At 39.2% G+C, this 16,193-nt stretch overlaps 1 protein-coding gene across 1 annotated transcript; it reads left to right on the top strand.

Moving 5' to 3' along the window:
• The first annotated feature begins 3,202 nt into the window (after nucleotides 1–3,202).
• On the top strand, nucleotides 3,203–14,207 carry LOC105999559 (uncharacterized protein C2orf78-like). Its single transcript, XM_013034608.1, has 4 exons — nucleotides 3,203–3,380; nucleotides 8,330–9,079; nucleotides 11,023–12,391; nucleotides 13,931–14,207. Exons 1-4 carry the CDS (start codon nucleotides 3,203–3,205, stop codon nucleotides 14,205–14,207), a joined length of 2,574 nt encoding a protein of 857 aa, XP_012890062.1.
• The last annotated feature ends 1,986 nt before the right edge of the window (nucleotides 14,208–16,193 follow it).

Genomic DNA, 16,193 nt, shown 5'->3' with positions numbered 1-16,193 from the left:
TTCACAAATAAAAAAAAAGTTTCTGCACAGCAAAGGAAATAGCTAACAATATAAACAGAAGAAAAATCACAGAATAGAAGAAGGTTTTTACCAGCTATATATCAGACAAGGGTCTAAAATCCATAATATTCTTAGAAGTTAAAGACTAAAACCCTCAAAACATAAACCCTTGGAGAAACAACAGCACAATCAATAAAGGTACTAAAGACCTAAAAAGTGACTTCTCAGAAAAACAAATGGCCAATAAACAAATGAAGAAATGTTCCACATGTCTAGCCTTAAAGGAAATGCAAATCAAAACAACATTGAGATTCCACCTTACCGCAGGTAGAATAGCCATTATCAAGAAATCTAACAATAACACATGCTGAAGAAGATGTGGCCAAAAGCAAACTTTCTTATACGATTGGTGGAAATGTAAGTTTGTTCAATCAGTTAGAAAGCAGTATGGAGGAAAGCTAAGCATAGAACTACCCTATGACCCAGCAATTCCACTCCTGAGCATTTATCCACAAACAAGGATACATTGAAGCTTCCAGCACAACCATATGCACTGCAGCGTTATTAACCATAGAGCTAAGGTATGGAATCATCCCATATGCCCCTGAATGGATGAATGGATCAAGAAAATGTGATATATATACACAATGGAATTCTACTCATCCATTAGAAAGAATGATACTGTAAAATTTGTAAGAAAGTAGAAAGACTTGGAAAAAATTATATTAAGTCAACTAAGCTAGGTCCAGAGAAATATAGGTGGCATGGGGTCTAGAATGTGCCTGTAAATCTATAAGTAAACACAATGGGTGGCATGCAGTTATAGATGAATTAAATGAAGTATAATAGATGACATAAAGAGTGCAAATAGTATAATTCTTCAGAAAGACTAAGTCGAAGACCCACAAAGTAAGTAGCAGGAAATTGGTATTTGCTAGAAGGGAGAAGAGTAGAGGAATAAGCAGGGGAATGCCTTCTACTGTCTAGAACGAAGGCAAGAATACACTGTACATACAGTACATTGAGAAAATAAGAGAAGGGGGGTGAAGATGTTGAAGAGATGATACAGATGATATGCACTGTATACATAAATAGTTTATTACATCACAAAAATTCAATACAAACCAAAAATTTAAGAAAAATGAGGGAAGAGTTGGGAAGAAGGCGTGACATTGATTAAAAGGCACTACATCCATCAATTGCTATGTCCAATGTCAATTCCTTTCTACAAGTATTAAAGATAATAAAAAGTTTGCTCACTCTGCTTCAAAATAAATAATTGCCGGGAAAAGACATGCAGTTGGAGGTGGAGCCATGGCTCAAGTCGTAGAAACCAGCCTTAAGCAGGGAAACCAAACCACAGTGAGAAGATCTGAGTTTAAGCCTCAAATAGAGTATGCCAGGTGTCTATGGTACAGGACAGTAACTCTAGCTAAACAGGAGGCTGAAATCTGAGGATCACAGTTTAAGGGCAGTCCAATAGGAAAGACCAACACATGCTTATCAAATTTAACCACCATAAAAAGAAGCTGGAAAGGTAGCTGTGGCTCCAGGGGTAGAGCACAAATCTTAATCAAAAAGCTAAGGGATGTAGCCAACCAATGAGTTCAAGCTTCAGTATAGAAACAAACAAACAAAAGCAACACATCATAACAGTGTTGGATTCCTTATAAAAAAGAAACAAACCAAGAAAATGAGTAGATAATGCAGAAACTTTCAAAGTCTCTAAACATACTAAATCAGTGGCATAAATGAGATGTTTTAAAATAAACAAAAGGAAAACTATTAATATTTTACTTTTAAAGTCTTTCAGTGTTTAAATTTCTGATAAGTTTCTGAACAAAAATACTCAATTGTATGATCCTGTAGTTCAAAATTCAGTTAAATTGTGCTTATCTCATGAAACCAAACCAAAACCTACCACATGAATCTCATTTCTCCCATCTATACTTTTTCCTGTGCTCTATCATTGTGTATTTTCTCTATTTGGCTCTCCATTTTGCCTGACTGCATCCAAGAATGACAGACAAAGAATACAAGAACCTCAGAATTCCGTAGTGGTGGTTTGTAAGGAGAACGAAGCTTCAGTAACTGCCATCTTCATTTCATTTATAGAAGAGAAAAAAAATCCTCCATGCTTCTGGCATAAGAATGAATGAGATAGTGTGTGACTACATGGCCCAAAGAGCCAGGGGCAGCAAATTATAAGCAAAATAATTGTTTAAAGTCAGAAAAACTTCATTCAACTGTATCTTTCACCTTTAATGTTTGCTTCTAATGTGCACATATCACATTTCAAAGTATCAGGGCAAAGCAAAAATCTCTGCTTCTAGGAGTAAACCTCCATGGTATAAGAATGCAAAATCTAGTGTGCACCAAGGCCCCATGCATGTTATTATAGCTACTTAGGAGTCTAAGAGGAAAGGATAACAGTTCTAAGCCAGTCCAGGAAGGAAAGTCCAAGTGGTAGAGTACTATCCTTGATTTAAAAAGTAAAAGTTCTGGGACTAAGCCCTTGCCCTGAGTTCAAATCACAGGACCTATAATAAAATAACACATAAAAGAATGTAAAATCAAGATTTCTCCAAGAAATAATTCCTAAAATAAAGAAAAGAAAAATGAAGAACAGAGGAGACATGCAAGTCCAATCTGGCCTAGAACAACCCAGAACAAAGATGTCAAGGAGAAGACACTAGAAGGCAAGTGCCTTGGATTACAAAATTCCTTACAAGGCACCAACAATGTACTTCACCCTGCTCTTCAATCAGGTAACAAAAGAGCTCTTTCATTCTTCTTTGGCTAATTGAAAGTTCTACTAAGTTCACTAATTGGGTCAACAAAATGATCTTAGAACAAGTGTAAGGCTTCAACCTCAAGGATCTTTCTTCATCAAGCACATTATATGCACAAAGTCATTATAATACTTCTATAAGGTGAAATATAATGGACAACTTATAAATCGCTTTAATAATGAACATTGGTGAGAAACACTGAGATGATGTCTTCAATGTAAGAGCCTTCAGGTCATCAAAGATCAAGCTTGCAGGAATTATTAGCACTTTCCTGCCATTCTCTACCCAATCCCATCTTCTAGTTCAGATTCTGATCTTGTGATTGGCTGCTTCAGACCTTTCAACTGCCTAACTAATGACATCATTCTCCCACCAAACCAATCACCACCTAGTAGAATCCTGGGGTTACCATGGCATCCTTCGAATATTTGCATCATCGCAAGTGCCCAGTGCCCAGTGAGCAGTATCCAGTGAGCTCCTTACTGGGCACACTCGTGCTCTTTAGCTTCAGCTATCCACACATCCTCAAGTGTCATTCCTCATTCCTTGTATCTCCAGTTGATATTAACCCTTCTCTCAGTATGTCAGGTAAGGATAAAAAGGGTCTTCTAGACATGTGACTTAGCCACACATTTACTCTCTGACAAAATCTGTTGCTTTGTCTGCTACATGAAAATAATAAATTGGTCAATCTGGAATCACTTTGATTTCTAACACTGTGTTTACTTAAAGGGTAATCATGGATGGAGATTGAAGCCATAGACTTCTTCAGAGTGTCAATTTTTAACCAATTAATGGAGAAGGAAACCTTGGTGCAGAAAACTCTATACCAGGATACTTTATCTGTAACAGAGTCCTTCAACAACCAGTTCCAATTTAATATTTCAAATTTAGTGTATTCAAAGAACAATATTTAAGTCTTTCAATATTTCTGCTCAAATGAGGTACAGAGAAAAACAGAAAGAGAGGAGGGATGATCAGGCTAGCACCAGAGAGATGTTCTGGAAGGAAAAGTTCATCAGGAACCAGAAGGGTTAAGAAAAGATAAAGAGGAGGATGAGAAATAGGATAGAACCACAGCTATGAAGAGCATGGGGACATTCTCGAGAAAAGAGAGGTGGTTTAGAACAGAATGCTGAAGATGATCAAACCTGTTAAAATCAACACACAGAAACAGAGTACAATCTAACCACAGCAAGGCAAAATGCAGTTAGTTTCAGTCAAAGCACACATTAGTGGACCACAAAGCAAACTAAGGATAAAAAGGAGAATCATTAAAAGCAGTTTCTGAGAAGTCACTTTTAGATGATTCTTACTTTATGATTCTTGTGATGTTTTTTCCAGTTGATTCTGAATACAGATGATGCTTGATAGTACCGTTTTTTAACCTGTGAACTCAGGGCATAGCACTGGTGCCAGCCACGCCCCAGCCCTCTTTGTTTCAGTTATTTTCTCAGACAGGATTTGGAGTTCTACTTCAGGCCAACTTGAACCGTGATCCTTCTGCCTATGACTCCCTTGTACCAGTGACCACAGCCATGATCCACTACAGGAGGTTATGTGATTGAGATGAAATTTCACTAACCTGCCTAGAAGGCTGTCAAGCCACCGTCCTGGACTGTTTCCCAAGTAGTTAGGATCAGAGAAGTAAGCTGCTGAGCCCTGCCTTGACAGTTTCCAATGTGAACATTTTAGACATGTATTGTAGAAATGGCTCTTTATAACATATTTCTAGGAAGGGTTCTTACAGAGGGTTGTGCAACATAAATTTCAGCATTACTTTTCATTCTGATTTTTTGGGGGGGGGCTAGTCGTGGGGCCTGAACTCTGGGCTTGGGCACTGTCCCTCAGCTCTTCAGCTCAAGGCTAGCATTCTACCACTTTGAGCCACAGAGCCACTTCCAGCCTTTTCTGCTTATGTGGTGCTGAGGAATCGAACCCAGGACCTCATGCATGCAAGGCAAGCACTCTACCACTGAGCCACTTTCCCAGCCCCTCATTCTGATTTTTAAACTTCATGGAGGTGTGTTTGTGTGTGTGTGTGTGTGTGTATCAATACAAAGGTTTATACTCCAAGCCTGGGTGCTGTGTCTAAGCTTTTTATCTCATAGATAATGCTCTATAACTTGAGCCACAGCTCTACTTCCTGGTTTTGGTGAGGAGCAGGTTGGAACCATGACCCTCAAAAACTTCAGGCAAGCCAGGCGCCGGTGGCTCTCGCCTGTAATCCTAGCTACTCAGGAGGCTGAGATCTGAGGATTGCGGTTCAAAGGCAGCCTGGGCAGGAAAGTCTGTGAAACTCTTATCTCCAATAAACCACCAGAAAACTGGAAGTGGCATTGTAGATCAAGTGGTAGAGTGCTATCCTTGAGCTGTAGAGCTGAGGGACAGCGCTCAGGCCTAGAGTTCAAGCCCCTGACCCACAAAAAACAAACAAAAACATCAGGCTCCTGAGTAGTTAGAATAACAGTCATAAATGCCAGGCATATATATATATATATATGTATACATATATATATATACATACACATATATATTTATACATATATATACATATATATATTTATATTTATATAAATCTGTGTATGTATATATTATGTATATATGAGGCATTTTAACTTTCATCAGTAGTAGTTCAAATAAAAGTTGTATTTTATCCTTATAATCAATTTCTGGTTAAAACAAAACAAACATACTAAAAATCAGTCCTTTGAGATCCAAAAATCAAAGATAAAGACTTTTCTAAAAATCAAAATCAAAAGTTAATCTCCATATCATTGTTCCACATTCATTTAAGCAGTATCACATTATATACATAAAATGTAAAAGGCCTTACTTCTGCCTAGCATTGTAGCTCCTGTCTGTGAACCTAGCTACTTAGAGGGCTGAGATCTGTGGATCACAGTTCTTAGCTAGACTGCAAGTGTAAGAGTCTTTGAAACTATTATTTTCAATTAACCACCCCAAATGGTCTGAGGCTCCACTAGCAGAGCTGTTGCTTTACACACACACACACACACACACACACACACACACACAATTGAAGGATAGCACTCGGCCCAGAATTTAAGCCCCAGTAACAATACCACACAAAGAGGCATATGTCTATTGCCAGAAAAGAAAATGATGATGATGATGATGATAACAGAATTCTAATAGTGACTATTTTCTTACGTTGAAGATGATTTTTCTCATGACTGAACATGGAGCTAGGTTTTCAGAATAAATATGAAAATGCACAAAACTTTTTAAAAGACTTTTTGGTGCTTCTGTTTATACTATATTAATTAAAATATCTAGCTAGAACAATTAATATCTTTAAATTATAGAAATAGGAATAAATATAATAATAGGATTTTTTACTTTTGGTGATTTGCTGTTCTTTATACCATTTTGAATTTTGCTTCTTTGCTCTAATTTTTTCTTTTTTGCATTTGTGATATGTTGCCCAAACTGGTCATAATGTCATGAAAAGAGTGATACTTTAACCTCAGTATCCCACATGCTAGAAATACAGAGGTGTTATGCTTCCTACACATTTTTAAAAATACTAGTCTACATCAATTATGACTACTTATATGGCTTGACTCTTGATGCCATAAAAATCCCAAAGAAGATAAGTTATCTAACTCCTAGGATCAAAGGTCAGACAATAATTAATCATTCCCAATAAACATTAGAAATTTCAATTAAAAGTACTACTTATACTATTAAATTATAAGATAGTTAGAATAATTACCAAAGATATGTGTAACTATGTTGAAACAGACTTTACAACTTCAGGGAGAGGGGGGAGGAGCTGGGGAGGAAAGGGAGAATAGGACGAAAACAAAGGAGGAGGTAACAATGTACTCATTACCTTACTCATGTAACTGTAACCCCTCTGTGCAGTATTTTTATAATAAAACATATTAAAAAAGAAATATGTAAGATGTATTTGCTGAAAACTACAAAGATTTGTTGAAAGAAATCAAAGCAACAGTCAAGTAAATGAAGAGTTATGTATGTTCAAGGAGAAGAAGACTCACCATCGTCAATTGAAGCAGGATGAGAGAAGAGAGACATGTCAAGGAGAGATAGGAGATAGGGATGGTATAACTTTAAGTGGAGAAACCAAATTGACTTGAATTGCATGCAAAAATGGCCTAGGTGTGGTACCTTATATTCCAAGCTCTTGGAATTCTAGCCACTTGAGAAGTTGAGGTTGAAGATAACAAGTGTGCTGCCAGCTTTCTCAACTGACACACTGTATCAAAAATAGTTCTTAGCCCGTGCCAGTGGTTAATGCCTGTAATCCTAGCTACTCATTGGAATGAGTGGTGAACATAGCAGCTCAAAGACATCCTGGTCAAGAAAGTCTTTAGGATCCTTATCTACAGTTAACTAAGAAAGGCAGAAGTAGAACTGTGCTTGAAGTGGTACAATACTAGCCTTGAGCAAAAATAAACCTAGGTAAAATGCTTAGGCCCTTAGTGAAAGTCCTCAAATAGGGACACACACACACACACACACACACACACACACACACACACACAATTCAAAACCAACTTTCACTTCTGTGCTAGATTTTGGCTAAAATGAGGGAGAAATATCCATTTGCTTAATATTGCACATATGATAACATCACTTTATTTACTGGTAAATATACTAAACAAGATTATTTGATATTATCCAAATTATCTTTTAATATCTTTGTATATTTAATTATATATAATACGCTTACATTTTGTCTACCTTTTCAGAACTGACTTTGTATCAATCACGTATCTCCCTTTTGCTATTCATGACTATTTGCATGTATACTATGTCATTGATGAATATGTAGAAGCTCAGTAAGTTTCACAGTTTTTTTGCAAAAAGCATTTTTTGAGAACATAACTCTGTGGTAGGCATTGTGACTTCAGGTCAGAAGGACCTGAAGACGTCTGACTTAACTTACTTTCTTGTCTGTGTTTTAAAAGAGCTGTAAAACATGGCCTGCAACTTATACAACATGGCAAAACAAAAAGAACGATGAAAACAAGATCACTGTTTTCTCATGAACAACATCCACTGCCTCATAAAAAATTCTGTCTCCTGATATTGGTACATGGTTCACCTGCTCACCCTTTGTAACATGGTGCTCATAACAATAGGAAGTACTCAAACCAATCAGGCTGACCTCTGACCCTCAGTTTCCTTATTCCTGAAATAATCTAAACACTGCTCTAAGGATATCTGAGATCTAAAATGGTTCCATGCTAGGACATAGTTAGGAGCAAATACAAGTGCAGACTAAGGGAAAGACAGAGAAGCAAAGGAGAAGCCTGTGTCTACCCAGAAAACAACACAGGAACCACTTGGTGTCTTCTGTAGCACAGCTTGGGAAAGTTCATCGGAAGAATAAAAATGGTTTTGGCTTATAAACTGATCATAGATAGGTCAATGATTGTTGGTATTAGAGGGCTTCTGATCATAGCCAGCCTCAAATATACTCCTCCTCAAAGTGGGACTTGGTCAATCTCATTCATTTTTTACCACCCTCTTGCTTCTTGCAGACAATTTCCAACATCCATCTCTACTTGGAACTGCAAACTCACCACAGCTCTCTGTTCCTGTGGTGAGTGATGCGACTTCTCTAGCAGGAAATGTCTACATCCTCTCCGGAGCCTCAACTCCAGCCTTCACTTCAACATGGCCACTACCATCCACCTCTGGCATCTCTTTTCAGCCACTCACGGGTACTGCCTATCTTTATCAACATTCTAGCACACCCATGCTGACAGGCGTTACTGGCCAGAACCACAGCTGCACTTCAGCTTCCTCCTGTCCCAGTACTTTTGAAAGGAAGTACACAGGACACACTAAAAAGAAGTCATCTGAACTTAGAGACTTCACTGTGACTCTCAACCAGGGCACAGCATTCCCTTCAATGGCTGTGACACCACGATATGTGGATGCCAATGCCATAGTCCCTCTGTATCCATCACTGTCTGGCAGCCTGGTTCAGGGGACATTATCTCAGATTCCACATCAAGAGAGTAGCATATTACTTCCCTACCAACCAAGAAACCAGGTTTACTACTATAATCAAAACACTATGGGTCCTCTGTTATTTGGAGAGCCTGGTCCCTGCCTGCAATCATATGGCTCTGTGACCTACACAGGGAGTGGGTTCTTTGCTCCTCAGCCAGAAATAGTGATGACACTCCAAGAGGTCCAGCCTACAGATGTCTTACCACCAGTCTCCACTTCTGGAATCTACTACTCTGTGTCTGCTCAACCTAACACAGAAACCAATTTCCAAGGTAAGCACAGACAGCAAAAAGGAATAGGATTAGTAGCTTATAAAAGGAGGAGCCAATATGCATTTGAGTAGTGGAGAGCTCACAAATATAGTTTTAAGTCCAGAGCCTCTACCACCTCACTCACAAAGTGACCTCTATTTTTAGGCATAAGCCAGAGAGGGATGAGAGTATAGCTCAAATGATGGAGCTCAGTACTGCCATTAATTTCATTGGATAATTAAATAAATACATAAGAATTTATGGAAAAGTGTGAAGGACAGCTGTGCTGCCCTTAGTGTCACCAAAAGCACACTCAGTGAGGCCATGCTGCTCATTGTCCTTGAAACCCACTCCCTCTAATTAATCCCCTTCTTTATCTAGTTCTTTCCATTTGTTCCTTGCATTTCTTCCTTCTCAAAGGAAACAGGTCAGAAGATGTATATTTTGTGCATTTTGTAGGCAGGAAGTCTGCTCATGCTTCTGGCCTAGCTACTGACTGAGGAGACTGAGATCTGAGGACTGAATTCCAAAGACATCTTGAAAAGTTTTTCAACATCTTATTTTCAGTTTACAAACAAATGTACCTAGACACTAAATAAAGTAATAATGCAGTAGCCCTAAGAAAAAGTCAAGCAGCCAAAGAAGAAAGGCTGAGTTAAAGCTCCACAAGCAATTTTGTATGTATGTGTGCATGCACACGCACACACACCCGTGCACACACATACACAGAGAAATACACACAACCACACTAAAGGTTTCCTACCCCCACTCCCATTCTCTCAATTCAGGGTTAGAATCAACACCTATCTGAGTAACAAGTATAAAAATATGAGGTTTTCTAAAGTAGTTTTTTTTTGTTGTTCATGGGTTTCACCACAGAGTCAAGAGCATAGTAAGCAATCACTCTATCTCTGATCTAACATGAAGTCCAAATCATTTCTCTCTTTTTTTTTTTTTTGGTCTGTCATTTGGCTTGAACTCTAGGCCTGGGAGCTGTCCTTCAGCTCTTTAGCTCAAGGCAAGTGCTCTACCACTTGAGCCACAGTGCCACTTCCAGTTTTCTGGTGGTTTATTGGAGATAAGAGTCTCATGGACTTTTCTGCCCAGGCTGGCATTGAACTGCAATCCTCAGATCTCAGCCTCCTGAGTAGCTAGGACTAAAGGCATGAGCAACTGCTACTGGGATTCATTTCCTATTTTTAAAGCTTCTTTCATTTTTTATTTCACTTACAACAAACCTATAAAGGAAAAAGAAAAGAAATGATGTCATCTAATTAGCACATTTTATATGGTTATTATATATCTTCTGACTTAGAGTCCTGTCCATGACCCTTAACACTGAATCCTAGAAACACCTTGCCCAGTGATGAAAAATACCATTAAATTATTGGTGTGTGAATGCAACACCTATCAGGGACCGATTTTGACCTTCATTTCTTTGTACTGCTGGAAATATTCCTGGAAATGCACACTTCCCTAAAATTGCAGCACCCAAGTAAAAAATTTTGTCAACCAGAAATTCCAGAGAGCTCCAAAGCCTACAAGCATAAATGCTGAAGTAATTGAGAAAACCATGTGTCACCTGACCTTGGAGACATTTCAATAAGAGATATATTATTAAGCTCTTCTAATACCATGGCTGTGCTTCCAGCAAAGCCATACATAAACACAGAATAAACATTAGAATGAAATTCAGAACAAACTTTCAAAGACTCTGTTGCCTTCTAAAAATAATAGAAAGCCAGGATGCCCCATTACTCTCTTCAGAAATTCCTAACATTTAGCAGCTGCAGGTCAACAGTAACTAAGTAGGGACAAGGGAGAAGTCTACACATGATAGGACCAATTTGGGAATTTTTTTGTCTTTAGGAAAAATGGAATTCACTTTAACCATGGGTGGGCTTAACAGAGTGCTGTGATGGTGAAAGACATTCATTTTAACCAGACTTTCAATTCCTTCACAGATCTCAAACAATCCAATGTGTCTACTAAAACCGATATCAAAGGTACAGAAACCATCGATGAGATTCTCCTCCAGGAAAACTCAATGGTCACTAAGCATTCCACTGATCAAGTCCAAAGGAACAAGCATGAAGCCTTGGAAAGTGTGGATGGAACTCCTGAGGTCAAAGTCGAATGCCAGCCCCCAGAGCTCCTGCTGGAGGAAGAGGTGACTGTGTGCACCATCCCATCCAGTGACCAGGCTTCCGTGAACACAGACAAGCATTCTGACAGCAAATCTCCAAAAGCTGCATCCAGCAAGGTCAGCAAAACTAAGAGCCATGCACAGAAAGAGACCAAAAGGATCAGGGAGAACCACCCCAAGAAATGTGATGAAACCAAGCAGCCAGGGAACAAAATCAAAAAAGAAGAAAAGACAAGCATTCCCAAGACCAAGCACAAGAGAAGTCACCCTGAGCTTAGCCAAGAGACCTTCAAAAGGCCTCGAACCAACCTAGGCGTGCAGATGTGGGAGTCAGTGCAGGTTTTCCATGCCCTAGGGAAGAAAAGTGAGAAAAAAAAGGAGCTGCCTTCCCCCAAGGCCTTGAGAAATGCCAGCAGCACACAAGAAACCAAGTCCACTCCAGCTGTGAAATCTCGGCTGGGTATTCCCCATGAGGGCAAAGGCCCTAAAATTACTCAAGTCAAGAAAAGGGATAGGAGTGAAAGCCAGTGTCCATCACCAACCCAGGATGAGCTGCCTCCACCTGGGAAGGTCAAGCTGGTTCCTTTGCCTTTTCTAGCCCCAGAGAAGCCTCAAGCTCGACCTGTTTCTCGCAGGCCACAGTCTCTGGCCTCCCGGAGACCCACTGTACCTTACCGTGCTCTCCCTTGTTCTAACACAGCTCAGCCTACTCCAGTCAGCCGATCTCAACCAGCTACTGCCAACACATGCTTCATAGATTCCACCAAAACATCACAGCCAATTGCAACCAAAACAATCAAACAGGGATTGACCACCACTCCCCAGCCTAGTGTGTCTCAATCTACTGTTGCTAGGCCTGAACCTTACAAAACATCATCTTCCACTTCTCTGCAGCAGAAGCCTGTGTCAACTTCTGGGACCAAGTTCCAGTCACCACCTAAACCTCAAAGCCAGTATCTACTCCAAGACTTCAGCCGCCAACCAATTCCATGGAGGAAACCTGATATTCCTGGGCCAGTTGTATCAAATCCCATCACCAAGGAGCAGAGGCCAGAGCGTGAAGCCATGAAAAGGCGGGCCCAGAAAGAGCGTGAAATTGCTGCTCAATACACTGCTTTGGGGAAACTGCAGTTTTTTGCTCAGAGGCAAAGAGATATGGAAGTTTCTCAGTATTACGGCTATGTAATGTAATAGCTGCTGAGATTGTGGGAACCATATTGAATACCAGCTATTTTCCCGTATATATTTATATACAAAGATATAAACACTGATATAGACTTATTAGATATATTGATATACATAGTTTTTGATAGAATAAAATTATTTTAATGTACTTAAACTCAATAAAATTGAATTAAATGTAATGGAATTGAGTATAAGATTAATGAAGAAGGGCTGGGAAGGTGGCTCAGTGGTAGAGTGCTTGCCTTGCATGCCTGAGGCCCTGGGTTTGATTCCCCAGCACCACATAAGCAAAAAGAAAAAAGCCGGAAGTGGCGCTGTGGCTCAAGTGATAGAGTGCTAGCCTTGAGCTGAAGAGCTGAGGGACAGCACCCAGGCCCAGAGTTCAAGCCCCACGACCGGACCAAAAAAAAAAAAAAGATTAATGAAGAATCCATTTGAGTTCTTTGATATTTCCAAAGTTTTGCATGATTTTGGATAGAGGTTGGAATCAAAGGTTGCATTGGAAAGAAGCAACTGAATTGTGTGGGTCACAGGGGAGGGTAAGGAAAAGGTTTAAGGACAGGATAACTATCAGGGTCCCCGAGTAGGAAGGAAAAAGAGATTATATAAGCTCATAGAATAAACATGGATCAACAATGTGATAGAAGACATAAATTATGAGGTTGGTTTCAAATATACAACTTAGAAAATGTTAACAAGTGGCAGAAGAAAGGTCTAGAAAAACCACAGAAATGTAGACCTTTAGGTCATATAACCAGCTAGAGGGGAAAAATCCACTTTGAAGCTAGGCTGTCAGGGTTCTTGCTTGTAATCCTAGCTACTCAAGAGAATGAGATATGAAGATGGAGATTCTAAGGAAGCAATGCAGACAAGTCACACTCTCGTGCAAATTGAGCAGCAAAGAGCAGAGAGGGGAGCTCAGGCTCATGTGGTAGTGCAGTAGTACTGAATGCAAACACTAACTGAAAATACATTGGCCCTAAATTGAATTGCCAGTAGTGGCACACAACACATACACATACACTCACACAAAAATATCAGTACAACTCCAACAGTCATGAGTTATCTAAGATTAGAAGAGGCAAAGGCAAATACATCATATGGGAGAATATACCACAGAAGAGCCAAGGGCTCCTTGTTATCCTGGGTACATTGGCTATCCTGTGGCGTAGCCAAGTGAATTACAGAAGCATAAAGCCCACCCAGAATATGGCCTCACCATCTATTACCATGTATTTATTCAATCCCCATGGACAGGGCAGGAAGATGTGCTACTTCAATTAACACCAAACACACAAGGCCAGTATCACTGTTCCATTTGATCAGTGATGTTCAGTAATGGACTGAGATCACATTAAATGCAAAAGTCAAGGCCTCCACTGGAGGCCTGAGACTCTGAATTCCTGAGATTTCAAGCACTCTGGGGCTTCCAACCTAGCTTCCCTACTGAAATTCTGGCTGTTATGGGAGGACAAGATCAAATATATGAATGGATTAAACACTAAATGAGGGGCCATGTCCTACACTTCTCATTCTTGCAGGTGCTGCTTTCCTACACCATTCCCAGCAAAGGAAGTGGACCAGCAATCTCTTCTCCTGGAGTCCATTCCAGGAGAATCCCAGGGAAACAGGCATTTGCGCATGCACAGTCGCTGCACTCACGCTGCAGGGGCCTGTGTTCGACTTCTGTGCCCACAAGAGGCAGAGCTGGAGAGGGACTGGGTGATGGGGACTGAGATAGGACAGGAAAAGAGAATAGAGTATGACAATGACATAGTATGGAGGATCTTTGTGGGAAAATTACTAAGCTGTGTTTAGAAACGTTTCTTGATCTCGATGCTCTTGGCTCATGTATATAATTCTAGCTATCCCCAGAGTCTGAGGCCTGAGAATTGCTTTTCAAAGGCAGTCCATGTAGGAATTGTTGGAGTTGGTGCTGTGGCTCCTGTGGTAGAGCGCTAGCTTTAAGAGCTTATGGATAGTGCCTAGGCCTAGAGTTCAAGATCCATGATCAACAACAACAACAAAAAGAACAAAGAAACAAAGCTTCTAAAATCTTACTGGCCAAGAAACAAAATAAAACAAACAAACAAACGTGGGTTGTAAACATTGAGGACGATTTCAGGTAGGGCTAACTTGTGAGGAAGCTAGCACCTCTCTACAGGAGCTAATTCCTTCTTACTTGCTCCTATTTTTCATTATCTCTTCCTATTTCTTTTAATTTCACTGTAACTGGTTTTTCTTTCTTTCTAGTCCTTCTCTCCTTCTTCCTTTTCTTTAGTTTGTTGATCCCTAATTGTCTGGGACTTAAGACTGTATTTGTTTCCATTTTGACTCTATTTGGCTCATCCTGTTATCTTTTTTGGTTTGAATTGATTTATCTCTAACAATAGATTTGCTCTATAGCTACAACTATATATAATCTCCTTTCCTGAACCACAATACCCCTCCTCAAACAAAAGCAAAGGAGTATTTAGGCAGAATAGCTATGTATGATTTTAAACCTCTAATTTAAATTCTATGCAATTATAGAGCTCTGGGTTTTTTCTTTACTCTAAAATGTGTTCTGTTGTGGTTAAATTTGCTTTTGTTTCCAAATGGGCAGAACCATAGAAACATTAGGAAAATGTCAAGTCAAGGAACCTCAACTCCCACACAAAATAACCAGGCAGAGAACTGTGAATGAAAGATCTAGAAGCTAGTTCTAAAAATGCTTTGAAAAACACTGCTGATAAATATTTTTTCTGGAAAGATAGAAAGTCTGCACAAGACTATGTGTGAGTGTGATAAGACCAACCAAAAGTTACTACAGGAATTCATGGAATCCACAAACAGAAAGCTAAATCAATTCCAAAAGAAGCAATGAAAAAAATAGTCACTCAGCTAAAGGATATGAGAGAAGACACAGAAAATAAATCAAGGAAGTAAAGAAGTCCATAATGACCTAAAACAAATTATTAATAAGGAGATTAAAGCCATCAGAAATGATCAATTACAAGGCAGGGAAATAAAATCCAAACTAGAAAGTTTTGACCACAGATTGTGACAACAGATAGAGAAGAAAGTCTCTGGAGTCAAAGATTAGACATTAGAGAAAAAGAACATATAATTACTCAAAACAAATACAATAAACAAGAAATGTCCTGTCAGGAGTTTCAGCACTCAATCAGATGACCTAATTTGAAAATAATTGATATTGAGAAAGGTCAAGTAAAGGACGCTAAAGAAATAGGAACTAGCTGAGAAGTTAGCAAACATCCAAAAAGATAGGCCCATTCAGATACAACCTTTAGAACCCCAAATAAGCCAGACTAGAAAAGAACATCCCACTGCCACATCCTAATCCACAGGATCACTAGAGACCAAGGAAAGGATCCTTAAAGCTGTCAGGGAAAAAAAGATAATTGGAAAACCAATCAGAATAACTACAGATTTCTCAGCTGAGAACATGAAAGCAAGGAGAACCTACCATGTATGTATGCCATACCTTAAAGGAAAACAACTACCAACAAAGAACAATGTACCCAGTAAAGGTCACTTTCATAACCAAAGGACAAATAAAAACCTTCATAACAAGGAAAATTAAAAAAAAATCTCCACTAAATCAGCATTATAGAAAGTAGTTAAAGAATTACTACATATACAAAACCAACAAGAACACAAAACTGGTGTGGAAGTGGCCCCTTAACAGAGATCCATATACATTTATTAAGAAATGAAGAGGCACAGCCCAAAACAGTTTAATGAACTACCAAACACTTCTCAGTCTTAACTATATTAATTGGCTTTAACTCTCCAATTAAA

This window comes from Dipodomys ordii, unplaced genomic scaffold (assembly GCF_000151885.1).
Source record: "Dipodomys ordii isolate 6190 unplaced genomic scaffold, Dord_2.0 Scaffold192, whole genome shotgun sequence".
NCBI classification, from domain to species: domain Eukaryota; kingdom Metazoa; phylum Chordata; class Mammalia; order Rodentia; family Heteromyidae; genus Dipodomys; species Dipodomys ordii.
This window is presented reverse-complemented; position numbering and strand designations above follow the sequence as displayed.

Bases quoted from the DNA above. Each gene is read 5' to 3' on its own strand.
- LOC105999559 (XM_013034608.1), top strand. From the start codon at position 3,203: ATGGCATCCTTCGAATATTTGCATCATCGCAAGTGCCCAGTGCCCAGT. The intron at 3,381-8,329 runs GTAAGGATAAAA...TGCTTCTTGCAG, and splicing joins CCCTTCTCTCAGTATGTCAG to ACAATTTCCAACATCCATCT. The intron at 9,080-11,022 runs GTAAGCACAGAC...ATTCCTTCACAG, and splicing joins CACAGAAACCAATTTCCAAG to ATCTCAAACAATCCAATGTG.